The 26,624-nt window shown below is 53.4% G+C and overlaps 1 protein-coding gene across 4 annotated transcripts in view; it reads right to left on the reverse strand.

Moving 5' to 3' along the window:
* Window positions 1-26,624, reverse strand: part of PIK3CD (phosphatidylinositol-4,5-bisphosphate 3-kinase catalytic subunit delta) — a 49,524-nt gene that overhangs the window by 3,148 nt on the left and 19,752 nt on the right. For 3 of the 4 annotated variants that reach the window (XM_025855682.2, XM_073903369.1, XM_025855683.2), the window contains 17 exons: window positions 9,040-9,212; window positions 6,795-7,023; window positions 6,480-6,709; window positions 5,875-6,054; window positions 5,480-5,629; window positions 4,879-4,968; window positions 3,571-3,792; window positions 2,905-3,001; window positions 2,685-2,815; window positions 2,163-2,213; window positions 1,927-2,094; window positions 1,711-1,832; window positions 1,430-1,573; window positions 1,183-1,282; window positions 857-1,035; window positions 640-752; window positions 380-458 (listed from right to left, as the gene is read on the reverse strand). In XM_025855682.2, coding sequence (XP_025711467.1) covers window positions 380-458; window positions 640-752; window positions 857-1,035; window positions 1,183-1,282; window positions 1,430-1,573; window positions 1,711-1,832; window positions 1,927-2,094; window positions 2,163-2,213; window positions 2,685-2,815; window positions 2,905-3,001; window positions 3,571-3,792; window positions 4,879-4,968; window positions 5,480-5,629; window positions 5,875-6,054; window positions 6,480-6,709; window positions 6,795-7,023; window positions 9,040-9,180 — 2,426 coding nt within the window. In that variant the 5' untranslated portion in view covers window positions 9,181-9,212. The remainder of the gene's footprint in view (window positions 1-379; window positions 459-639; window positions 753-856; window positions 1,036-1,182; window positions 1,283-1,429; window positions 1,574-1,710; window positions 1,833-1,926; window positions 2,095-2,162; window positions 2,214-2,684; window positions 2,816-2,904; window positions 3,002-3,570; window positions 3,793-4,878; window positions 4,969-5,479; window positions 5,630-5,874; window positions 6,055-6,479; window positions 6,710-6,794; window positions 7,024-9,039; window positions 9,213-26,624) is intronic. The other variant, XM_025855684.2, reaches the window with a different exon arrangement.

The following is a 26,624-nucleotide window of genomic DNA, read 5'->3' on the forward strand; positions in this document are numbered from 1 at the left end:
ACTCCTTGGAGAGGTCAGCACCTGCACCCAAGCTGCACAGAAGAAACGGAGGCACTTTGGCCGAGCTCATGTTTGCTCAGAGAGAAATCCAGGTGGCCTGGAAGAAGATGCCACCGCTTCCCAAGATGGGGCAGGAGGCCAGGGACGCGTGGGGCGAAGGAAGCAGTGGAGCGAGACAGACGCCGAGGACCAGGCCTGGCCGCCTCCACCCTCACACTCTGTGGCCCCATATCGCCTCCCTTGGCCCTAATTTTAAACTGGTCTCTGCTCTTCTTGGAACAACGGGGGTGGCAGTGTTGGCTCTGACAGAGGACTCCTCCAAAGGGACAGGGTCCTAGGCCTGCAGCGAGAACGAGCGGATGACGGGAGGGCCTCTCACCTCAGGTCCAGTCCCTCCTGCTTCCACAGAACATCCATGAGCTGGATCATCTGCAGAGTCAGCATGTCCTGGCGGAGGTCTGGGCAGCCGCCCCCCGGAAGGAAAAGCACGAGCTTCTGGTGGGCTCTCCACTCCCAGCCAGGCCCAGGCCCCAGAGCCCCAGGACCCCATCCTCAGCCCGCCCTCCCCATCCCCCCACCCAGCGCAGCACGCGTAGGGGGCCAAGGCCTCCGCGGCACTCTCCCCGGGGCCCAGCTCACCGTCCCCGTTCTTAAAGATGATGCCCACGCTGCCGTCACTGCCTGCCTCCTCATTGCTGTACATCACCCACAGGGGCTTCATCTTGGAGTCCATGAAGGTGCACTGCTCCACGCTGCGGGCCAGAAAGCAGTTAGCAGTGGGGGCGGGGGGGGGGGTGCTCAGCAGGGCCTCTGGCGGGGCGGGGCGGGAGGAAGCCCCGGGGGGCTCGGGGCTCACCAGACTTCAGCCAGCAGCGTGCTGGGGTCCAGCGGGGACTGCAGGTTGGAGAGGGCCTCCAGGTAGGTCTCCTGGCGCATGCACAGGTGCATCAGCTCCTTGGTCTGGGGCTTGGTGGTCTTCTGGGAGCTCACTTTGACAAAGTCACTCAGGGCCTTCAGCTTGCTCAGTGCCTCCCCCTGGCGGGGAGAATGGGCCGGTGGGGTGGGGTGGGAGGCCAGGAGGGTCAGGCTCTGGGCCTCGGCCCCACCGCGGGGGCTCCAGAGGGCCCGACCCCACTCAGACAGAGCCTGGCCCAGGGCAGGGACTCAGGGCCCGAGCCTCACCTGCTTCATCAGCACCTTCATGTGGTGGGTGCTGCCCCTGCAGTAGGCTTCCATGATGAGGCCAAAGCGCAGAGCCACGGAGGGCACATGCATCTCGGAGCTGGAGGGAGGGAGGGGAGGATGGCTGAGCCTCGAGCCTGGCAGGGCCACACCCCTGGGGCCGGCAGGAACGGGAGGCCAGCAGGCCAGGGGCCCCCTCCTCCCCAGGGCCCTCGGGGAGACACAGAGGCCCCGGTGGGTCCACTACCGGAGATGCCAGAAGAGGAAGTGGCCAATCTTGCGGTTGGCCAGGGCCCGGTCCAGCAGGAACTTGGTCAGCTCGCAGTCGAGGTAGGATTCGTACTTGAGCACCTGCACCAGCTGCAGCAGGTACTGGAAAAGCTCATCGTCCCTGCGGAGAAGGGAGGCCGGTCTCACCTGAGCAGACCCCAGGCAAGGTTCAACCCTCACCGGGCCCGGCTCCGCCTTCCGGGGGCAGTCAGGACCGCACCGCCCTCCTGAGGAGCAGGGAGCCCCTGGGGGCCTCACGTCAGCTTCCGCAGAGACTTGATGGCGAAGGAGCCCACGTGGCGGTCGGGGAAGCTGAAGTCCAGCAGCTCCAGGGCGCTCAGGACAGGCAGCTCGGGCCAGGAGCACAGCAGGTAGAGCATCTGGGGGGGGGGGGGGGGGCGGGGCCGGTGGTCAAGGTGCGGGGCCAGGCGGGGGGCCCTTCCCCCCTTCCCCCCCCCCCCCCCTGCCTCCCACCTGGGCCACATCCTCGTGCTTGTTCCACTTGGTGACCAGCAGCAGGCGGGCCAGCGCCTCGGGGAAGCGCTCCTGGACCTCGTGCCGCATCTTCCACACCAGGTCCTTCTCATGCTCATACAGCTCCCCGGACCCCCGCCGCTCCAGGATTTCCCGCAGCTGCAGCTGCTGAGGGGTGCAGGCAGGGTGAGCTGCGGCCCAGCCTGGCGCCCCACCAGCCCCGGGCCGCGGCTCACCTCCTCCTCACTGAAGCGCCCGTGCTCCCCGTGCCGCCCGAGCTCCAGAATCTGCAACGAGTGGCCCCGTCTCAGCGGAGACCCCAGACCCTGGGCCAGCCCTGGCAGGGCCCCAGGGCCGGCGGGGGAGGGGGGAGGGTGTCAACCGCTCGGCACCCCTGACCTTGCGGGGCCTGCGACCCTCAGCGGTGAAGGCTCTCCTGTGCACCGCATCTCTGCCTCCACCCCACAGATGCCAGGAGCATCTCTCCCACCAGCTGTGACAACCAAAAGTGTCTCTGGACATTGCCCCAAGTCCCCCGGGGAGCCACATGGCCCTGAACGAGAGAACCACTGCTCTAGAGCACATGAGGGTTCTAGAGAGCTAAGGAAGTCCCCAGCTGTGTGGGTGACCAAGCCCCAGCCCTGGGCACCTTAGGGGATGGGCGGGGGGAGCCCCAGAGGCAGGGTCAAGAATAGTCTATTATCTTTAGTCCCACAGCCTCTGGACCATCCCAGACCCTGGATGGCGAGGGGGCTGACCTTGTCCAGGGTGGGGTAGTACACAGGGTAGGGGGCCACCTCAGGGAGGCAGATGACGAGGGCCGCAGCGCTCTCCGTGTTGGGGTTACTCCGCACTGTTCCCGTGGGGTTCAGCAGCTCCCCTTTCTCGTCTGGACACAGGGACAGATGGGAGTTGCCCGGGGAATGCCACCATCCGGGAGCCCGCTCCCCTGCGCCTCTCCCTTGCTCCCGGGCGCACCTGGGACAGACGGCCACATGTACAGGCAGCATTCCCCGGTCTTGAGCTGGTCCTTGTAATCAAACAGCATGAGGTTGGCCCAGGCGATGGGGCAGTCCTGGGAAAGAGCACGGGCAAGTGAGGGCCAGCGGCGGCAGGGCCAAGCTCCCTGCCCCCACCCAGACTCCCTGCGAGGAAGGCAGCAAGGTCAGCCACCTCTCGGCTCCCTTCTGCTCCCAGAGGCATCCCTACTGCCGGCTTCTTGAGAAACCCCCAAACAAACCACACCGGCCCCAAAAGGCTGGCCCAGCTCGGCTGTGGGGTAAGTCGGCGTGGCTCAGTGGCCGGTCACATCCTGGGCCTGGTGACTCAGGGCCCACCCCCCCACTCCTTCCCCGCTGGCTGCTGACTCAGGACACCCTGCTCCCTGTGAGGACAGTGTGCTTGTCCTTCCACCCCAGAGAGCGGCCTCCAGGTTCCCGGGTGCCTCCGAGTCACCGGGCTCATCAGCCCTGGGACCCAGAACCGTCACACGGCAGGGATGGTGGCCAGGATGGGAGGGAGGGCGTGGGGAGGGAGGGTCCCCCCATCCCCACCCCCCGAGGTGCACGCCTGCTCAGAGTGGACCGGGGAGCGGGGAGTGGCTCCCGGAGGCCCGGCCCCAGCCCCCCAGCCAGCCCCACCCACCGCCTTCTTGGACTTCTTCTTGGTGGAGCGAGCCTTCTTGGCCTTCTCGATCACGGCGTAAAGTGCAAAGCAGAGACGGGCCATGCGAGGCAGGTCGCAGATGTTGATGTCGAACTCCAGCCGCTGTTTCCACACGGGCTCCGAGCACACGCTCACCTCCGAGCTGGACACCGTCTTGCACAGCGTCTCGTTGCCGTGGAAGAGCCCAGCCTGCACCACAAGCTTGGGGGGGGGTGCGGGGGTCGGTGCCAGGCGGCAGAGGCCCAAGCCCCCCGCTCCCCTCCGAGGTTCTCTCCCACCCGCCTAAGGCTCAAAGCTCCTGAAACGTCCTTATTTCACATGGATCTGAATCCCGCTTCCCACTCGGAAGAAAGTGGCGCCGAAGGGGGGCGGCTGACTGCTTGAGCGGGACAAGGGGCCACAGGGTGAAGGGAAGGGTACCATGGGCGCTACGCATGGGCTCCCCACGACTCTGTGGGACCCCAGGGCATGTCGCTTCCCTGCTCGGGGCCTCAATTTCCCCACTGGGGCTTGGGAACTCCAGGGGCCCTTCTCGCTCCGCTACCCACGAGCTCCCTCCACAGCTCAGAATCATATGAGCCCCGTGGGCAGGCAAGGATTTCATGCCACCTGAACACCCCTACCCTGCTTCCTCCAACTGCACCTTGACAGCCCTCAGGGCCCAGCCAGAAAGCTGCCTCCATCCAGGGCTCCAGGATGCCATCGGGGAAACCCAGCCCTGCCTGCTTGTGAAATCACCCCGACAAAAAGTGCTCCACATAGAGACTGGACCTCTGTGGACCCAAGCGTAACATCCAGCAAATGGGACAATGAAATAAGCACCTCGCGAGCTGTCCTGGGGACAGAGGGAGATGGGGTGTGGGAACAGCCCCAAAGCGAAGCGGGCTTGGCCCCCAGGGGTCCAGGCGGCAGGCCTCCCAAGTGGCCCCTGGGAGTCCCAAGGCCCCGGGGCCCAGCCAGAGCCGCTCCTCTCCCGCACTTGTCACCTCCCAGACCCTGCAGTTCTCACATCCCTGGGCCTGGGCCTGGCCCCACAACTTCCACCCGAGTCAAATACCCAGAACTTGTTGGGCCTGGTTTCTACGAATTAGCCTCTCTGGCCGGCCAGCCAGCTCCCCTCCCCCCTTCCTGTTTTGAAGCAGCTCACAACCACCCCAGGCAGGGATGCTGGGTAATGTGGTCAGGTGGCTTTCATGTGACGCCCCCCTTCTTCCTCTGCCATCCCTCTAGACCACAGCCACCTTGTTTGTGCAGAAAACATCCCCCCTCCCCCCAGGAGCCCCCTACCTTCATCCGCTCATCGGCATTCACTTTGCTGCCCTGAATCAGCTCCACGCGGAAAGGCTGCTCCAGGGACCACAGGGACAGAGAAGAAGGCTGGGGCGGGCCGCAGGGGGAGAAGCAGGGCCGTCAAAGCAGAGGAATCCAGGGGAGCTCCCGAGGCTAGCGCCCCTGGCCCCTCGCAAGGCCCGTGGCCACCCGTGGGTGGGGTGAGTGTTGCTGGTTGGGGATAAGGCTCAGGTGCCCACCCGCGATGCCAGCCGCTTTGTCAGGAAACCTGCCAGGCAGCCGCCCCAGGACCCCCGAGCTCTGCCGGGCATGGCGTTCTGTCTCTCTCTCCAGTACAGGGGGCAGGAGAAGGGCAGCCCGTGAGCCGGGCCTGGGAGCTGCCCCGGGAAGCTCAAACAGCACCCCCTGCCGCTGCACACCGCTGTGGTGGTGGCAGGCCAAGCTCAAGGCCCAGCTCTTAACACTGACCCACCAAGGAGCATGAGACCAGGGGCCCTGGACCCACCGCCAACCCGCAGCGTTGCCACTGGGCTCTAGGGTTGGCCGACAGCGGGGAGGAAGGGATGGAGGGGAGGGGAGGTGGAAGGCACCGACTCACCTTCTTCATGGGAATGGGGGGTGGTTTGGTGCGTGGTTTCTGGACTTGGGGGGCAGGGTCGCTCTGCTCGTCCCGCATGGCCAGGATGGACGAGGAGTGCACCATGGTCAGGTGGGGGGTCAGCCCGCTGTGCAGGCAGCTGCAGATGTACTGTGATGGGGGGGCAGAGTGAGTGGCCGATGGGGCAGCCCCAACCTTGTCCGGATAAGGGACACTCCCCAGTGCCGACTACCGCCGGTCCCAGGCCTTCCAGCCTCTCCTGCTGACCCTTCTGCCCTCACCCACTTCCTGAAGCTGGAGCCCTCCTTGTGCCCCTGGGGAGGGCGGCTGAGCAAGGGGATCCCCAAAGGCCCAGCTCCCCACACCCCGCGGGCCCCAGGAGCGCCGCCCCTTACCTGGAACTGGTACAGGGGGTAGCTGCCGTACAGGTATTCATGCTTTCCGTTCACCTGCAGCGTGTAGTCCTCAGGCTGCTCCACCAGGGGCTGCCGGAACACGGTGGCCTTCTTCCGGAGCGCACACGCCATCAGCGCCAGTGGTACGTCCTTGGTGGACACCTGGAAGGTGAAGCTCTCCTGGGGGGAGGAGGGAGGGTCAGCCCTCCACCCTCGTGGAGGGCCCACGCATTCTGGGACGCAGAGGGTGGCGCTGCCTATTTGTCTGGAATAGCCGCCCCCCCCCGCCCCCCGAACGCGAGGCAGAGTCTGATGAAGGCACACGGCCAACACCCCGGAAATAGTTATCGAATGAATGAATGGACCCATGACCAAGGCCATCGGGTCATTCGGCCTTGTCCAACTTGCCTGGTGGGACGTCGGCCCAAGCCCCTCATCACAGGCCTGGGTGCCCCACCAATGCCCCCCTGGTGCCCCTGGGAGGAGAGCGAATCTGGGGTGCTGGTGGAGGGCTGGGAAGTCTCACGGGAAGCAGCCCCCTAGTGGGCCCCGGAGCCCTCACGCTGCCAACGGGCCAGCGTCCCCCGCAGGAGCCACGGGCTCACCTCGCTGCCCTCAAACTTGACGTTGACCAGGAGGGCCCGGGTGGGGCCCCGCAGGGTGCCGGCCCCCCAGCTCCGGGCCGAGGGCTCCAGCTGCAGAGGGAAGCTGTACTGAAGCCAGGCCTCCCAGCCCAGCTGCTGCCGGCGGGCGGCCGCCTCCTCGCAGAACTGGCGCATCTTGGTGCGAAAGGCATTCACTTCGGGGTCATGCAGGGAGTCGAACTCATGGAGGCCTGAGAGGCGGGGAGGCTGGGTCAGCGCGGGGGGCCGGGGGCCGGGGGCCGGGGCGGGGCCCGCCCGCGCGCGCGCGCGGGTCACCTTTGCCGATGAGGAGGCTGATCTGTGAGTTGACCAGCTTCTTCACCCTGTCCCCCTCTCGGGCCACCAGACGCAGCACTGGCAGGAAGGGCTGGATGTCGCAGAGCCGCCGCTGCTCGTCCTCCAGTTCTTGCTGCTCTGCGGTCTGGTTGACGCAGGTGAACACATAGGCCTCGGGGTCGCTGAGCATGTGGAAGAGTGGCTCATACTGGGCTCGGTGCCACAACACCTGAGGGGACAGCGGCCGGTCAGCCCCTCCGGCCGAGGCGAGCAGGGCCACAGGCGGCCGCGAGGTGGCTGGGGGCTGGCCTCAGTCAGCCCTGCACGACCCTGACCAGAGGGCGAAGCCAAGATGCCCAAACCCCGTCCTCTCCTGACCCCTTAAGTGCTGACCACATGGGACCCCGGGAGTCTCTGTCGCTGCCCTTCTGTGGAGGGCGCCTGGAATAGGCTAAAAGTCTGTCCACAGTCTCCTCTGTATGTTACCCTTGAGAGACGGCCGGCCGGACATGACCTCCAGGCACCCCCCCAGCTCAGCGTTCTGGCGTTCATCACCCTGATTTCCAAATGTTGGCAACGAATTCAGAAGAGCTGAACACACGGAGATAGCTGTCAAACCCTCTACGGGCTGTGTTCAGCTAGGGCGGTCAGTGGGCGCCCTCAGGGAAAGGCGTCCCCAGGGACCCCTGGGAGAGCCATCCAAGGGTCAAGCTTTATTGCAAAGGTGTTCACCACTGAGTCACAGAGAAGATGGAAAAAAGAATAGCCCCATTCTTCTTCCATGAGGGATGTATAATTATGGTCCCTCAGCACGAAGGGATAGCATGGGGAGCGTGACCCAGAATCTGGGGATAGCCGTATGAACGGGCACAGAAGGCTCCAAGAGACATGCTAAGTAGGAAAAAAAAAAAAAAAAACCCAAGGTATGTAACAGCAGATATAATTCAAGCCCATTTCTGTAAAAACAACTCGAATAAACATCATAATGAATAGAGACGGGGATTTGACAAAAGGAACTAGGGTTTGCAGGCAAAACCTGGTCCACTCCCAAGTTACTAGAAGACAGCCATGCCCACTCATTTACATGGAGTCTAAGGCTGTTCTGGACCCACACTGGCAGAGCTGAGTGGTTGCGACAAATACCAGATGGTCAGCCAAGCCTCAAATATTCACCAGCTGGCCTCTTGGATAAAGAAAAGTATGAAGAAACTGAAGGCAAATTGGGGTGTGTGCAGGGACCCATGTGTTTTGCATTTCTGCACTGTTGGAATTGTAGTAGGATGCATGTATGGTTCAGAAAAATCAGATTACCCTTAAAATAGAGTTAATCACATGAAAAATGTGTTATAATGTTAACTCAGGGAAAAAAAAAGATCTCAAAGTTCATAATCGGAATTATCACAAAAAACAACACTCCATAGAAAACAGGAAACACCCGAAGTGTTAACTGTGGTTGTCTTATAAGGGCTGGATCACAGGTGATTTTTTTCCTTCTTCTACTTTTTCCTATTTTCCCCAATCAATGTGTCCATATTACTTTTGAAATGTGGGGGGGGGGGGAGGAAAAGGAAATTTAATTAAAAAAAAAAATCTCCCAGGAAGGGGAGATTAAAAAAGCAAAATAAAACGTCAAGGATGATCCACGATCCACTGCTTCTTTCCTTTTTTTTTTTTTTTTTTTTTTTTGATCCACTCCCAAGTACAAGCTTTTAAAATTCTGAGCTGAGGTCTTGTCCTCTGGCGTGAGCCACTAAATCCCACACTTCGCAAGTGGCGCAAGCCCTCTGCAAGATCACAAGACACTCTCTGCCAAATACTTTCCAGATGTCTAACCCTTTGACTCAGTAATCCACCCTGAAAATTATTCAACAGAACCCAAAACTATTTCCAAAGATGATGTTTACTATGATGACAGCTCTATGGAGAAAAGACCGATAAGACTCTTTTAAGTGGCTAGGGCTGGGGATCGGTTCCAGAAATGATAGCACTGTCATGGAGAGAAGAAAAAGCCACCATGGGAACCACAGCCCGAGGCTCCCACTGGAATCTAGAGAGGGTAATCCTGCCCCGATAAAGGGAGAAGCTGCATTCAAAATGCTAGCTGGGCTCTAACTATAAGCTTGCAAAAAAATTTTAGATATTATTTATCTTTTGAAATTTGTTTTATAGGATCTCAAATCTGAGCCTGAGCATCTGTCTGTCTGTCTCTCCCTCTGAGTTCCAAGCTCGAAGGTCGGGATCGTACCTTCTTGATGGTGCTGAGGTTGGCATTCCGGGACACAGGGAAGTTCAGATAGACCCCGGTGGGCAACAGGAAGTCAACGGCCACACTCTGATTCTCCTCCTTGGTCCAGAATTCCATGGGGCAGTCAAGCCCAGGGGGCATCCTGCACTTTCACTTCTCAGACCCCGCTTGTCCTGAAAAGGAAGGAAAGGCAAAATGAGCCATCCCAAACGTGCTGGATGAATCCTTTGAAAGAATCCTCTGGAAAGCAGAATGTTAGGACCTTTGGTGGCAGGAGGGTCCGGAAGGAGTCTCTCCCGCGGGCACCTGAGGCTCGTCTCCCTCTTGGCCTCATCCTTCCTGGGGTGGCTTTATTGCCCCCCAGGCCCCCCCTCACCTCTCATCACACCCCGCATCCCTCACCACAGTGGCCCAAATTCAAGACACCAACAGACCCATTCCGAATCATTTTTTCTCAGGAACGCATACACATGGAAGATCCCTCCACGACCAGCAGCCGGCAGCCAGAGGCAGGGGACGGCAGGGTCGCTGGTCAGACAACCCAGGACTCGAGAAGGACCAAAGGATGCAGTTCTTGGAAACTCTTCCTTCCTTCCTTCCTTCCTTCCTTCCTTCCTTCCTTCCTTCCTTCCTTCCTTCCTCCCTTCCTCCCTCCCTCCTCCCTCCCTTTCTTTCTTTCTTTCTTTCTTTCTTCTTCTTTCTTTCTTTCATATTTTATTTATTTGACACAGAGAGAGAGCACAAGCAGGGGGAGAGGCAGAGGGAGAGGGAGAAACAGGCTCCCCGCCGAGCAGGGGGCCTGATGTGGGGCTTGATCCCAGGACCCTGGGATCATGACCCAAGCCGAAGGCAGCCACCTAACTGACTGAACCACTCAGGCGCCCCTCTTGGAAACTTTCTAACCAGAAATAATCACGTGGCTTAAAAACGGCTTTGGCCATCAAACAATTTGTTGAAATAGCTCAATCATACCAAACCCCCCTGAGTCATACCCACTCCTCAGTAACAAAATGCTATAGACACAATTAAAGGTCTTTCGAGTATCTCCCCTGCTCCAGGCTACCACCATCTGGATTCTGGTTGTTTATAATTTCCATGCATGTTTTTATACTTTGATTATACTAATATGTATTCACAAACAATTCCCAATATTTTTGCATGCTTTCAAACTTTGTATGAATAGGGAGTCTTCTGCAACCTGCAATCCACGTTATGTTCTTTAGGCTAATCCGAGGGGATACATGTAGCTCTAGATCATTCATTGTAACTATTGTGCTATTTCGCTGTGTCAATAAACCACAATTTATTTACCCCTTCTCTTGTTGATGAACCTCAGGGTTTGTTTCCACTCTTTTTGGTTATTACAAACAATGCTACAATGTATATCCTTACACACCTCACTTTGTGTGTATGTAGAGTGGGGATGAGTGTTGTCCAAAGAAATACAATGCGAACCACATGCATCATGTCAAAGTTGCCAGTAGCCACATTCAAAAGAAGTAAAAAGATAAAAATTAAGTTTAGTCATCTACTTTGCTTAACCCAATATATCCAAAATATAGTCATTTCAAAATGTCCATCAACATAGCAAAATTACTAATGAGATATTTTACATTCTTTTGGGAGGGCATGAAGTCTTTGAAATCTGGTGTGCATTTTCACTTAGAGCACACTGCAGCTTGGGTACTAGATTTCCATCAGAAATACCTTATCTATATGTCAATGTCGTACACTTTACAGATGAAAAAGGAGGGCCGCGGACTCAAGTTGCTCCAAATATACTGAAAAGTTTTCCAAGAAACGAGTTGAGTACCCATTCTTATATTTGAATGAATCAAAATGAAATAAAATGCTTAGAAATGTTATTCCTCAGTCACTCTCCCGCATGTCCAGTGCTCAAGAGAGACATGTGGCAAGGGGCCGCCACGCTGGACCGCACGGGTCCAGGGGAACTGTGGGATCACAGCCAATAACCTATGACAGCTAGAACAAGATCCTGAGCTTTACTAAAGTAAAGCAGTGGTGCCCATTAGCAATGGCACCGGCGTTGTCCACGGCTTACTCTCCACATCTCCATCAGCACTTGGTGTCGTCCAATTCACTCATTTCTGCCAATCTGATGGGCACGGAATGCTCTTTTGTCGTTTTAATTTATATTTCCCTGATTAGCCATAAAATATTTATCTTCTGCAAATAGCCTGCTTATAAATTTTGCCCATTTTTTTTCCTGTGGGGTTGTCTTTTCCTTATTGGTTTATAGGGTTTTTTAAAATATACTCTAGATTCAATTCCTCTGTTGATTAAATGAGTTGGAGATCTCTTCTTTTGGTCCAAGTCACCTTTTCACTTTGTTTATGGTGCCTTTTTTTGGTGAGGAAAAGTTTGTAATGCTGATGTAGTCAAATATTGTCCTTTATGTTTTATGATTTTTATTCTTTCAAAAAAGATTTCCTTACCTTAGGGTCACATCCTTGTAGATTTAAATGACTTTGAAAAATAGTTGAAAGAGATTGTTTAGTTTATGAGAGATATTTTTGGGGGGGCTCTGCCAATAGGGCCCAGACCTCAGCCTTGCAGAAGGGCTGGATGCAGAATCCGCCTGGAGCTGCAGGACATGCGTATCACGCTGGCGCAACCATGTTACCACTGCTGGGATCCACTTCCTCTGATTGTAAAACCACATCCTACTTTGGGTTCCTCTTTCTGAGAATGGCCAGGCCAAAGGTTTTCTTTTTGATTCAAAATGTAGTGGAGGGGGGCAGGCAGGAATCCTCGAGAATCCACTTACAATGCTAAATGTGCTTTGGCCATGCTCAGGATGTCAGGGGCACCTTCGGCCACTCGATCCCGAGGCCAAGATGAGCACATGTAGCATGAGCTCCTTAGGACTCCAGCCAAAGGGGCGGTACTTGAGACAAATGCACCCCCTTGCTCTTCTGCCCCTTAGTGCTGTGGAATGAAGCCTTCAACTACACTTACCCACCTGGGATGCATGGACATACTTTCATGCATAAAGCTCGTGCCTAAGGAAGGAAGACCCAGAATCATGTTGGCAGCACATAATCAGATGCCAGAGATTCAAGAGGAGGAAGCAGGAACCCTCTCTCTCTTGGCGGGCCCAAGACCCAGGTGCAGCTACTCACAAGCCCCAACTCTCTATGAAGCTCAGACTCATCACTCTGCAACATATGGGACAAAGATGCCAACTAATCCAGGGACTTTAGAACTGCTCCAAGAATGCAACTGGGTACAACCGCTTTGGCAAAGTATCTACTCTTGGTAGTATCTACTAAAACTGAGCACATGGTGCCCTATGACCCAGCAATTAATTGCACGCCTAGGTATACACTCACCAGAAACATGAGTCCATGTGCAAGAAGAAACACAAACAAGACGGTCTACAGCACTGCTATTCCCAATAGCCCCAAACTGGAAACTTCCCAAATGCGCATCCACAGTATAATGGGGAAATAAATGATGGTCTCTTTTCCCAGTGGAATGTTACATGGCAATGAGGATGAACGATCTACAAATGCACACAACAGTATAAACGAAGCTCATAAACAGGCTGAACAAAAGAAGTCAGGCAGAAAAGCGTATGTGCTCATGATTCTAATTATCCAGAGAACACAGGCAGAGCTCATTTATATTGGCAGAGGAAAAGACAGGGGTGACCCCAGAAGGAGGGCAGTTACCCCAGGGGAAAGGGGTATTGAGGGGCTTCTGGGGGCTGGTACTTTTCAGTTTCTTGATCTGGAAGCTGGGGACTTTTCACAAAGGCAACACACCCTCAGTTCAAGTGGTTCAGCCAAGTTGATTTCACTCCTGGCCACTAGCATGGCCTGAGCCTCAGGCCCAGCCAATCAGAGCCCTGAATTTCGTCCCCCGGCCGCAGGGATTGGATCGGAACCAGGAAGGGGGTTTGGGCCCGGCCAATCACTGTGTGTCCTCTCCTGGCCACTGATTCCAGGTTGGGCACGAGAATGTCAAGTCAGTCCAGGGCGTTTGACATCGGACTTCTTTGGGTACTGCATCCTGGGGTAGCAAAAAAGAGAGAGTAGCCACCTAGAGCTGCTGGTGACCACCTCCCGCCGCTCTTAGGGGTGAAACCTGATAAAAGACCACCACGAAGGAGAGGCGAGCTCAGAGTAGAGCGGTGGGGTCCCGAAGACATCCTCTGAACCCCTGGATGCAGGCATGCCTGACGCTACACTCTATCCTTGGACGTTTCAGTTCTTTCAGCCAAAAAACCCTCCCTGCCTCCCTCCCCCAATCTTTTTTTTAACTTAGAGCAGTTTGAGTTGGTTTTGGGGGTTTTTTTTTGGATGTTTTTTGTTTTTTGGTCACTTGCAGCTGCACGTTCCATTTTAGCTTTTAGTGTTTAGAAGGTTCTTTCCTTGGAAATTGGCCTGCCTCTAGGAGCCAACCCTCATCTTTGTGTTGTCATCTAGAGGTACCAAGAGCTGTCTGTCACCTGATGGCTCTTTCTACTGGATGATGGCTTCAGTACCTCTGACTGTGCTCCCTACAACACAGTTTTTAGACTCTTGCCAAAGTTTGGTACTCTGAGAAAACAAGAGGTTGCTGTGGATGGGGCCTGACAGGCCAACTGTAGAAGAATGTTCTGGGTACCAGACTCCCATTGCTTAGCCTAAAAAAAGCATATCAGCCCCTTCCCCCAAGAAAGTTCTTCAGTGGTCACATCACTGAGCTCATTGGCTGTCAACCTTCTAGCTATTTCTCCCAGGAAGCCAGGTTCTCCCAATGAATCTCCTGAATCTGAATGCAGAAATTCACAATTACTGTTGGTGATTTCATCTCTTGGAAATCATCGGCATCCGTGTATTACTGGACTTGATATTTTGTACGTACGACTCAGTCTGAGATACATTAGTTTAAACTATTAAGTGCCAGGAGTGGTGCAAGGGGGAGACACTGATAACCAAGCCCAGAGTAGGTAGGAAGACCGATCACACCTTGTAGCAACACGGTTAAGACAGCGTGCTAAATGGTGTTGTAATGGAGAGCAGCCTGCTCCCTGTGGGGAGGCCAGGGAGAGCCCCTCTGAGAAGAGGGTACCAGAGCGGAGGACCAGAGTGGGCCAGTTGTGTCCAGAGCAGATGGAAGGCAGGCCACCGCCGCTGGAGTGTATGGGTGGGGCAGGGAGGGGAGGACACAGAACAAGAGGGGCTGAAGAGGTCAGCAGGGACCAAGGCCTGCGGAGTCTTTACACGGGAGACGCCTGGGGGTCACTCAAAGAGTGATGGACAGTCTTAGCCAAGGAGCCATGGGACCTGATTTGCACCTAAAATGATGCCACTGTTTCAGTGTGGAAGGACTGGAGAGAATCAAGCATTGCCCATGGGGAGTGGGGTGGGGGGCTCGTGCCCCCGGGGATGAGAAAGGCAGGGAATCGGGTTATATTCAGGAGCTTGGCGGGTAAGATGGGAGGTCGTCGGGGAAGAAGGAAGGATGACAGCCGGGTGTGGGCTTGGGAGACTGGAGGGGTGATGGAAACGCACCGAGATGGGGGAAGTGTGAGGGAGAAACAGATCTGGGGGGCAACAGGACGGCAAGGGGTCCAGTTCAGACATAGTGGACCTGAGCTGCTTAGTGAACAACCCCGTGGAGAGAGCCAAGGAGCAGCCCCGAGTGTGGCGCCTAGGGGAGAGGTCTTTGCGGTTCCCAAGGTATAACTGGGGGTCAGGAGGCTCCCCACAGAGAAAGGTGAGCTGGCCTGGAGACAGAGGGTAAGCGAGGGCCAGGGCCATCTCAAGGCACTAGAGGCATCAACCCAAGATGAACCATGAGCCACCCTTCCTTGCTCGGAGTCAGCCCGACTCTTGGCGGCAGACTTCCCTGTCCGCATCCGAAGCATGAATACAGTATCGAAGGAACGGGACAAGAGGGAGCACCGTCCTCCCACGTCCCCACTCTGGCCAGCGCCATGCACAGAACGGCTGTGTGACGGTGGAACCTCCCCCGCCGTGGGGCTCTGTCCCCGGAGCGCCCCATCCCTCGGCCGGCTGTCCTGAGATGCGCCCAGTTAGCCGCGCTCCCTCCGGCCCGAGGTCGGAGCGCAGTTCTTCGGCCTGCCCGTGTCTGAGTCCCGAGCAGCCAGGAGAGGAGTTTCTCCCGAGTCCGTAAAAGCATCTATGCTACCTCCGTCCTTTCCAGCCGGCCGCAGTGAGTGTTTCAAGGGCCTTAATTTCTTTCTCTCTCCCTCTCTTTTTTTAATGCAGTTTATTTTTATTTTTTATTTTAGAGTGGGGGGAGGGGCAGAGGGAGAGACTCTTAAACAGGCTACACGCCCAGCGTGGGGCTTGATCTCACGGCCCTGAGATCATGACCTGAGCTGAAATCAAGAGTCAGACGCTTAACCGACTGAGCCACCCAGGCAGCCCAACAGCCCTCATTGATTTCTAAGAGAGGAGGGCAAGCAAGGGATGTAGCATCCCAGAGCCACAGTGCTTTCATCAGCCTGGGAAGGAGGCGGCAGGCAGCCCGTTGACTAGTCCGCCTCCCCCCCGCCCCCCACCCCCCACCCCTGCCCCCAGCTGGCAGACCTGTTGGCTGGTGGCTTGTGCTGAGCTCAGGACCCCTGAAGCCTCCCTCTCGTTTCTTTGAGGTTCCACCATGTTAAGGCTGTAAGCTGCTATCTGTCTCCTGGGTCTGCTAGGGCTCCACATCTTTCTCGCAAGTGTGGCTGACACTCTGAGTAGGAACCGCTGCCCAGCATTTGTCAACGTAAAGACAGGCTTTCTGGTGCTCGAGTCACATGCCCCGGGGGACAGCTTCCCAAGGGAACACCTGAGTCACTCTCAGCCGGCTCGGTGCAGGGGACAAGCAGCAGGGAGAAGGGAGGTTGTATCCTGCTCTCAGCCGGCTCGGTGCAGGGGACAAGCAGCAGGGAGAAGGGAGGTTGTATCCTGCTCTCAGCCGGCTCGGTGCAGGGGACAAGCAGCAGGGAGAAGGGAGGTTGTATCCTGCTTATCTGAGCAATAAACATCCTCCTCCCTGAGGGTGCCCTGAGCAAGACAGGCCTCGTACCTTCACCTGTCATTCTAGAGCAAGAGTCTAAAGGTCCCCTGGGTCATTGTTATGAATCCACCTATAGAGAGACATGCTCTGTTCTTGTAACTCTAGGACAAAACATCTGCTCAAAACCCGGATTTCAGAGCTGAAAGTTACCACCCCAGTAGCTCAAGAGAAGTCTCAGAAATGTCTCAAAGGTGCTTACATACATAGTCCAATATCTACCATCAACCCAGGCTCAGAGGATACAAGACCAGTAACCACTGGGACAAGGGACAGGGAGCCACACGGGAAGGCCTTCTGCACCATGCTGGACAGAGCAGAGTCCAGTCAGGCCTCCTGACTTGCGCTGATTTTCAGGTGCTTCTCAGCCTCAAAAAGTCCTTCTAAGAAGTGTTCTGTTTCCCAGACTGTCTTCTGTGGAGAATGAAGTGGATGCTTTTCCTGTTGCCTAACTTATGGGGGAAGTGGGTGCAGGTGGGCACTTCAGAGATGAATTCCAAAGATGCTTTACCCAGAGGTCCCACTTCCCAACGGAACTCCTGGATGTTTGCCTTAAAGGAGCCTTCTAGAGACCACCCCTATTCTGGCATCCAGGGAAAGCCCAGAGACGAATCAATAACCACATCCTCCTGGAGACCCTTGGGAAAAAGGACATAATGGGGCCCCCTTCAGCCCAGGAGGCTGCAGGTTGCAAGTTCTGTTCATTCACTCATTCAGCAAATATTTATTTGAGCATCAGGGAATGTGCCCATCGGGAATGGAACAGGCACCATCCCTGATCCTACGAAGTTTTTAGTCTAACAGGAGAAAATCAGAAAAAGAAAAAGAAAAACAAACAAGATGACATAAGATAAGAGTTGGAATGGAATAAAAAGGGCTTTGCAGGGAGGGAGGGTCTCCTTTGGAGGGCAGGTCCGGGGCAGGTGCTCAAGTGAGATCATATTGGAGTTGAGGCCCAAAGGATGAGAAAGAACAGGCAAAGATCCACGAAATAGGATTCAGGCAGCTGGAATAGGAAGTGCAAAGGCCCTGAGGCAGGAGACCACGTACCTGGAGTCCAGGACCCAGAGGGGAGATGACTGGGGGAGGCAGTGAGGCTGATCCTACAGGGCTTTGTAGCCACAGCGTGGAGCCAGATTTTGTTATCACTGCAATAGGAAGCCACTGGAGGGTTTTAAGCAGGAGACTGATACGGCCTGACTTTATGCTCAACAAAAATTGCTTTGGCTGCCGTGAGGAAGATGGAAGCGAGAGAGGCAAGAATGAGCTGGGAAAGCAATCAGGCCAGGGCCCCAGGCAAGAGCTGACAGGGCGAGATTAATGAGGGAAAACTTGGGCCCTCCCTGCCACAAAACGCCCCAAGCCTCTGCTCTTAACAGCTGAGGATCAGGCATTCCAACACCCCAGGCTTGAAACTCCCCGTCCGTAAGAACCTCCTTGACAAAGAACTGAAGCCACAGACCAGACGGAAAACGGACTGGCCCAGGGTCCCCCCAACAGGTGCAGTTTTAGGACAGGTGAGCTGTTCTCCCAAAACACAGAACCTCTCCTGAGGCCCGCATCAGTGTGTCTCTCCGGGAGACCCGGGGGTAGCAGCATCCTCCGTCCCTGGTGGCCACCCCAGGTGGTGGGGCAGAGTCTCTGCACCGCAGCAAAGGAACGGCAGAGCAAAAGGGGCCCTGCCCTGCAGACAGTGTCCAGTGGTGGTCAGGTGAAGGAGGAACCTGTCCCCAAAAACGGAATGGGAGGGAAGTCTCCAGAAGCCAGAGGCCAGCCAAGTAGGACATCCCCAAAACCATGCCCCGGACTAGGAAGGAAGGGCTTGTGTGGAGGGTGGTCTGACAGCCCAAGCTCCCGCCACAGGAGGAAAAAGGATGGGAAGGGTGAAGGCCGAGGACGGATGAAATAAAGTGATGTGAAGTCCTGCAAAAGGCATCCCGATGTCTGCTTGGCAGGTACGCTGAGGACATGAGCTGCCTTACTCCTTTGTCTGTCCGCTGCTGCCTCCCTCTGCTCTTTCTTTGTTTCTTCTTCTTCTTTTTACTCTCTCCCACTTTTTTTTTTTTAAGATTTTATTTATTTATTTGAGAGAGAGAGCATGAACGCAGGGCAAGCAGAGGGAGAGGGAGAAGCAGGCCTCCCGCCGAGCAGGGAGCCCGATGCGGGGCTCGATCCCAGGACCCCGGGATCATGACCTGAGCCGAAGGCAGCCGCTCAACCGACTGAGCCACCCAGGCGCCCAATACTCTCTCCCATTTTATAAATGTGTCTCCCTTGAAGCCATATTATTTAATAGAGTGGTAACTTTTATTTTGAATATTTCAAAATGAAGAAAAAATCCTCAGTGGAGGAAAACCAAATAGACAAATAGACATCGAAGAATGAGGGGCAAAGATCTCTGGGAATTCTGTTCTATAAAAAGAGACAGAGGGAGAGAGAGAGACTCCTGACTTCTGCGGTCACCGGAAAAATGAACCAACTAGCCCACCAAAAAAATTCTATCCCAACTACCTCCTATGATGCTCAGTTCATGGCCCACCCAGGGAGGCCAGGGGCCTGCACCCAAGTGGAAAATCCCCTGACACTACCCATCAAAATCAAGAGAAAGATCCATGGTCTCAGGCTTGGTAGTTTGGGGAATTCGGGACTCGTCCTAAGGAAGCAATGCAAAAGAAAAAAAATATAGAAAGTTATCTGTACAAAGATATTCATTTGTGGTATTCATGAAAGTGGAAAATCAAAAATAACAGGGAAATTATGATAATTGACTTAACAGGAGTGAAGACAGTCATTACAATGGCACCTGTGTAGAATACAGAGCCCTGCAAATATTCCCCCCATGAAATGGAACCAAAAATGCCCCTCCATCTGCCATGGCCACATCTGTTTGTGGACAAAACATTTCAGAAAGGGTAGAGAAAATGAAAACAGCTCTAACATGGGTGGACATGGATGCTATAATAATGATTTCAAAATGTTATCTGTGAAAGTTAGGCAAGCACATCGTTTTAAAAATTAAAGCTAAACTGCTTGCGGCAAAAAAAGGAGCAGCCCCCTGCCCTGCACATCCAAACCTACCACCCCCCGATTGCAGGTGTTTCTTTGGGTATTTATCTCTGATTTTCTAAATAATCGATTTAGGCGGGTATTTCTCGATTTTCAACTTTTAACTTCTGATCTTAGAAGATGAGTCTGGGGCGCCTGGGTGGCTCAGTTGGTTAAGCGACTGCCTTCGGCTCAGGTCATGATCCTGGAGTCCCGGGATCGAGTCCCGCATCGGGCTCCCTGCTCAGTAGGGAGTCTGCTTCTCCCTCCGACCCTCTTCCTTCTCGTGCTTTCTATCTCTCATTCTCTCTCTCTCTCAAATAAATAAATAAAATCTTTAAAAAAAAAAAAGATGAGTCTGTGCCTCCCGCACACACACACACATATCCTCTCCTCCAGCCTCTGAACATAGCTATGTGATAAATTTTTTGTTAATCAAACGTGAGGATGCCTGGGTGGCTCAGTGGGTTAAGTGTCAGCCTTCGGCTCGGGTCATGATCTCGGGGTCCTGGGATCGAGCCCCACATCGGGCTCCCTGCTCAGTGGAGAGTCCGCTTCTCCCTCTCCCTCTGTGCTCTCTCTTTCTCAAGTAAATAAATAAAACCTTAAAAAGAAAAGCTTGAGTGCTTACATCATTATGACTACACAAATACTGTTCAACACTAAACCACATTGTATACTCTGGTTTTATTTCTTTTCTTGTTCAACTTTTTGTTATTTCTATAGTTGATAGTTGCCTCACTTATAATTTGCTTCATTTTCCATGTACAAATATAATTCCTTTGTTTTCTATGTACAAATATGTAATTCTTCCCTCAACTCTCTAACAGAATTATAAAACTCTTCCTAAGATGGTAAATATGTCAGATAATCCATCAGCTTCATTTTTTATATTCCTCCTGGGGTCCTCAGCCATACTGCTCCAAATTCGCCTGGTTCATCTCTAGATGAGCTGCACAGCTGTACCGTTGGAACTTTGCTTCACCATTATTATGGGAATTCTCCTCATCATTCTCTCTACCAGTCAAGGTTCTTGGTTGTAAGTAAAGAAGCCAACTCCCACTGATTAAGCAGAAAATTTGCTGACAGATTATTTGGCTTATTCGCTGCACTGTGAGGAGTCTCACAGTTCTGTTGGAGAGTTTGAGGAAGAATTAGTAGTACATTGCAAACATAGCTAATAAGAGATGAGGCGCTTATCAACTCCAGGAGAAACAGAAAGTTAAACAAAAAAGAAGAAATAGAACCTAGTACACTAGATTCCATGATGCATGTCTGATGGCAAAACTGCCCCTATTTGCCACTGAATACTGAATGCTAGTTTGTACTTCTGCCATTTCTGTGCCAACAAGTTGAACTTGTAGCCCATCATTGCCGCCACCGCCATAACCACGGATACAGCACATGCTTCATCCCTCTCCTCTGTCAAAATACAGCATAGGTACATCTCATCTGTGGAGTCTAGGTCACAGGTCCTGGCTACAGGGAAAGCTTGGAAGTCAGTCCTTTTCAGTTCCCATGATGGGGTAGGTGTTTGTTTGTTTGTTTTTTTCTCCACACTTGCAAAACTCAGAGTAAGGTAACAGCTGAAATACTGAAAGCCATTTGGAAATGGAGCCAAATGAGAACAAGAGACAATCATATATTGTATCACTTGTTCCTCTTTCTTAGTTTACTCTCATTTTCGTAGAGTACAATCTCCACTAGTTTCCTTGAATACCGATACAAAGGTGCACACACACAGAGCTTTGGAAAATTCACATCTACAAAGGTGCCTTTATTCTATTATTTTGCTTGGATGACAATTACAGAATTCTTGCTCAGGAATTAATTTCCTTTGGAAATTTGAATGAGTTGTTCCATTGTCTTGTAGCTTCTGGTGTTGCTTTTGTAAAGTCCAGTGCCATTCTTTTATCTGATCTTCTAGATGTGGCCCCTTTTCTCTTTGTTGACTTTTGGCAACTTCTCTCTCTGGAGTTTTGAAAGTTCATGATGATGTCCTGTAGTACATACTTTACTTTTATGTAGTATGTCTTTTATTATTCATTGTTGGGTACTACTCAGAGACTCTTCATGTTCAAGTTCCTTCAGTTCTAGAATTTTTTTCCTGTAGTTTGATAACTTCCCCTTCTTCATTTTTCTCTTTGTCTTGGTTTCCTCTGAGGTGGATATCAGGAGTCCCGAACTGATTCTCCAGGTTTCTTCTATTTTCTTTCCCATTTTCCTTCTCTCAAGTCTTTCTGTTCTACTTTCTAGAAATTTAGTTTTCAATCTCCAGCTCTATTCTATTGAAATTTTTGCTTCTACTATTAGGGTTTTTTTTTTTTAAGATTTTATTTTTAAGTAATCTCTACACCCAACATGGGGCTCGAACTCACAACCCTGAGATCAAGAGTTGCACGCTCTTCGAACTGAGCCAGCCAGGTGCCTCTACTATCAGAGTTTTTATATCCAAGAGCTTATTATTGTTTCATAAGTATTCCTGTTTTTAAACAACCATGTTTATGACTTCTGGCTCCCTTTCTTCTGTTTGTTTGGGTCTCTATCTTTCATGCTAGAGGCTTCATTCTATGTGGGATGATCCATAGCTGCCCTATTCAAACTTAAGAGAGAGGCACTCAAAGCTGTTTGTGCACAGGTAAGGCCAGTTGCTTGGGAGCCATCGCTGTGAAATGACAAAGCTAGCCAGCTAGCTTTCCAAGAGTGTCTCTTCAATGTTAGTATTTGAGGGTCATTTTTTTCTTGTGAGCTCAATTTCATCAGAGAGAAGTTCTTCAAGGCCCTGACCAGAGAGTGGTATAAAGGAGGCTGCCATGTTCTGGGAGCCAACCAGGAAATGGTCTCACTGTTCAGTATATAAACTTTCACTGAATCTTTCTGTTTTCAATGCAGTGTCTCTTGCCCTCAGCTGCTCCCCACACAGCCTCCTTCCACCCCAGGCTGGCCCCGAGCTACTCTGGTTCAGCAATACCTCTGGGAAAACAGGAATCTTCTGCTGGGAAGGAGGAGGGAGCCACCTAACTATGTGGGCTGAGAGAGGGGTCTGTCGCTCCAACACACACCTTTAATCAATCTTCCTGCTTCCAGCCCACCCTGCAGCCTGTCACCAGGAACACTGTAGCTCCCACTCTTGGACTTTTGGTGGGTCCTCGAACACACCAGCCTTCTTCTACCACAGCACGGGACATTCAAGATTCTAAGCTTTGCATCTCTTTTACCGACCTGCCTTCTGTCTCTCAGTGCGTTTGCTCACTCCTCCTCCTCGTCCTCAATCATTTCCTTTTCTGTTTCCTTAAGGATTTAGTCCTATTTTATTCCTTTATTCTCATTTTAGTGGGCTTTTGAAGCAGAGCCAGGAGAAACATATGCATTCAATTAGTTACGTTACTAGTTTTCACGGAAGTTCATTATAATAATTAACAATACATAAAAATCAAGTTTCCAAAGATAGGCACATAGAAGGCTTTCTGGGGGGTATGGGGGTTGGACACTCCATCAAGGAAACAGTGGTTCTCTGGGGGTGTAGGGGAGGGTAGGTTATGTTAATTTTTTTGGCAAACTTTCAACAGTAAATCAGTATTTTTTTTTAAAGATTTTATTTATTTATTTGACGGGGAGAGAGAGAGAGAGAGAGCACAAGTAGGCAGAGAGGCAGGCAGAGGGAGAGGGAGAAGCAGGCTCCCCGCTGAGCAGGGAGCCGGATGTGGGGCTCGATCCCAGGACCCTGGGATCATGACCTGAGCCGAAGGCAGCCGCTTAACCAACTGAGCCACCCAGGCGCCCATAAATCAGTATTTTTTAATAAATAAAAAAGCATGAGGGTTAAAAATTATTAAAAGGCATCTGCTGAAACAAGAATCGAGATACTGTTGGGGCTTCTGGGTGGCTCAGTTGGTTGAGCATACGACTCTTGGTTTTGGCTTAGGTCATGATCTTGGGGTTGTGAGATCAAGGCCTGCATCAGGCTCGGTGCTCAGCATGGAGTCTGCTTGGGATTCTCTCTCTCCCTCTCCCTCTGTCCCTCCCCTGTGTGCGCATTCTCTCTCTCTCAAATAAATAAATCTTAAAAAAAGAGAGAATCAAGATATTGTAAGTAGGTAAAGAGGTGTATAGAAGAAACTCTAATCCTCCAACAGAGGTCTACACAATCCATGGTTTTTTACTATGTTCCAGGGGGTCCTGGGGTTCCATAGAAGCACCCCAAGGTCTTTAGAGGATGGCAGAAGTGGGACAGGGTGTTAAGTGGAAGTCCTAGGCCAGTCTCTGCCTGGACCACAGGGCAGTCTGTTTTTATCTACTCTATAGGTCAAAATTCTATTTTTAATATCTTGATCTTTTTATTGTATTTTATTTTAAGATTTTATTTATTTATTTTGACAGAGAGAGACACAGCGAGAGAGGGAACACAAACAGGGGGAGTGGGAGAGGGAGAAGCAGGCTTCCCGCTGAGCAGGGAGCCCAATGTGGGGCTCGAACCCAGGGCCCTGGGATCATGCCCTGAGCCGAAGGCAGACGCTAACGACTGGGCCACCGAGGGGTCCCAATATCTTGATCTTTTTAAAGAGAGCTGCACTAACAAAGATGTTTGGAAAGTGCTGATGAAGATCTAGAGAAAATGAGGTTGGGGTGGGGCCAGGGGGGAAGCTTCCAAGGATGACACCATGCTGGAACCCCATGCTTCTTTCCATCAGAAATGACAGGAGCTGCTCAAGCATCCAGATAAGAAGGAACGGACTTTGCAGCCGGAGCACAGCTATGCACCCACAGGGCTTGCAAATGGGACTGCGGCCGGCCAATCTGGGAGCTTGCTAACCATACCCAGCTAGCCCCAGACACCAAAGCCAATGCTCAGCCAATGTCAGTCTCTGGCCTCAGTTTCTTCATTTGCACAATGAAAGGACTGCATTCATCTCCCAGCAAACATCTAAGAAGTTCCAAGGAGCATTGTCTTACTGATACAGTGACTGCCAACTCTCTGGAGAAACAGAATGTCCCTACCTAAGGATTCTTTGAGAAGCAATGCTGAGTTATAAGAATTCAATCCATTCCCTTCAGAAGAATGTTTTCATTTTTCTCTCCCCAGATGGGCCAGCCCAACTCTACCATGACTGAAGCAAGTCAAATAGCTTATTAATGAGCTCCAGGGCTTCTGGGAGCAGGGCCCCCCTTCCTTTCAAAGGGAGCAGCACCCCTCTCCTGGGGAGCTGGCCGAGGTCTAGTTCACTTCACCTGTTGGCTCATAGAACACATTTGGGTCATTCTCTTCCTTTGCATGATCTAGTCCTAGACCGGAAGTTAGAGAGCTTCTCCTTTGGCTGGATGGTCAGGGAGGGCGGAGTCTGTTCAAATTCTTAAGCTGTCTACAAAATCACATCTCTTCTTCCCCACACATTTGTCTCCTTCACCCAACCTACCTCTCTGGAATGGTCCAAGAAAGACCAGCAGCAAATGCCCCTCTGGCTGGCAGATCAAAGAAGATGCTTTGGAATCAATGAGCACCATTCCGCCCCTGCCTGACTCTGAGCTCCTTATCTGTCTGGCGGGGGGTGGGGGGGGGGGGGGGGAAGAATGAATGAATGAATGAAATTTTTAAAAGAGGAAGTCTCACAAACTTTCTATGCATTCCCTCACAGGACTTTAGCTCAAAAGCTACTCTTTCACCTAGGCTCCCATTTTGCAAACCAATCACATTCTGCTTGATGGGCTCTTCTTACAACCCCCGTCAATGCCATCCCCCAGCTCCTTTGGTGATACTGAAGCAAAGCACTGGAGCATTTCCAGAGCCTGAAACAGGAACACACACACACACACACACACACACACACACACACACACACACAGATACAGATAACTCAGATCATTCTTAAGTATTCATTGGTTTGGTTTGGTTTGGTTTGGTTTTTGAAGGCAAAGTGAACGATCTGTGCCAAGCCTGGGTTCAAGTTCCATTCAATGGCTGTAAAAAGCAGATTCCTGGACTTGAGGTCCCTACTCAAGTACTAAATTGCATCATACAGGAAGACTCATCCCTGCTTGCTGGAGGTGAAACGCGTAGGTGTGTGGGGAGAGGGCCGCCCACTCACTGCATCCGTGGCGTTTCTTTTCCCCCACTGCCGGCCACTCCTGGAAATAATCTGACCCCAGAGACAGGAAGACACCTGAGCTCCGGAAGCCGGAAGCCCCGCCGGCTGAATGCTAAGAGTAGGACCCGCCCCTTTCTCCAACCCGCGGCTCAGGGCGCAGCCACCTCCACAGCGGGAAGCCCCTGGGCAAGGCTAGGGAGGGCTCTTGAGGATCAGGTCCCCTAAACCATTTGCTTCTCCATAAGCAAAAAGCCCAGTGCTGGGAAGCAGTTGGAAAAGGTGTCCATTCCAAGAATACATTTCCCAGGGTCCAAGCTGGAATTCTCACTGCTGAGAGACTAATCCCTGGAAGGATATCCCATGGACCCTGCTGCAGGAGCCCGGGAACGGGGACTTGGATGGTCTCTCCACTCAGCATCCAGGCGAGGAGGGCAAGGGCTTCCCAAGAGAAACGAGAGGTCAGCGCCAGGAGCTAAGGAAGAAAGAACTTCCATTGCTGACCAATGGAGTTTAACAAGAGGACAAAACCCAGCAGTTCAGTCACAGGGAAATGAGACATGATTATAGAGAAAGCACTTTCAAAACGAGGAAAGACAAAGCAGAAAGCATGATGGAACCTAGGGAAGGAAGAGTTAGGGAAAGCAAGAAGGAATTAGTCCTCAGGAATTCAGGTCAGGAAACAGGGAGCTGGGGCCGAATTCACAAGAGGGCGGCCAAGAAGGAGGCTCTTCCCGGAGGAAGGTGCGTCTTCTGCTCGGGCCCTCAGTCTGCCCAAGACCTCAGGATCTGGGTCGGCCGCCCTCTAGCCCTCTGGGTTCAAGGGCAAAGCTTGGGAGGCGACGCCAGGAATGGACACAGCGCAGGATGCTCCGTCCCGAATCGGGGACAGGGGGAGGGGAAGATGCGCACGGCAACTGCTGGGTCCCTGACAAGTAAACAGCTTGCCCTGAACAGGCGCGTCCACGTCCGGAGCCCGGCTGAGGGCCCTGCTCATCCTATCAAGGGCGGCAGCGGGACACCCCGATCCCCGCCCCCCCGGAGGCACAAAAGGGATGCATGGAGATCTGGAGAGCCGGAGAGCATGAACCAGCCCACACCCGAGAATCACAACGCGAGCGCGGCCCCCTGCCTCGGCCTCCCCAGCCGGGTCCGGTCCGCCCCGGGACGCGCGCGCCTCCCCCAGCCCCCACGCCCCTGGACCCCGATCGCCCCAGGCGGACAAAGCCCCGCGCTGGGCGGGGCGGGGTGTGCTCAGGGGGGCACTGGGACCCCGCAGACGCCCGCACAGGTGGGCTCCGTACCGGGTGTCGGTGCCGGGGGCGGGGCCCGATCTCCCTGGAGACGGTTGCCCAGGGGACGCGGCGGGCGGGTCCCGGAGCTACGCGAGCCTCCCGGCGGCGGCGCCGAGCCCGCGGGGGC

This window comes from Callorhinus ursinus, unplaced genomic scaffold, assembly GCF_003265705.2.
Source record: "Callorhinus ursinus isolate GAN/ISIS: 27379988/994484 unplaced genomic scaffold, GSC_fseal_2.0 scaffold18, whole genome shotgun sequence".
Taxonomy (NCBI): Eukaryota; Metazoa; Chordata; class Mammalia; order Carnivora; family Otariidae; genus Callorhinus; species Callorhinus ursinus.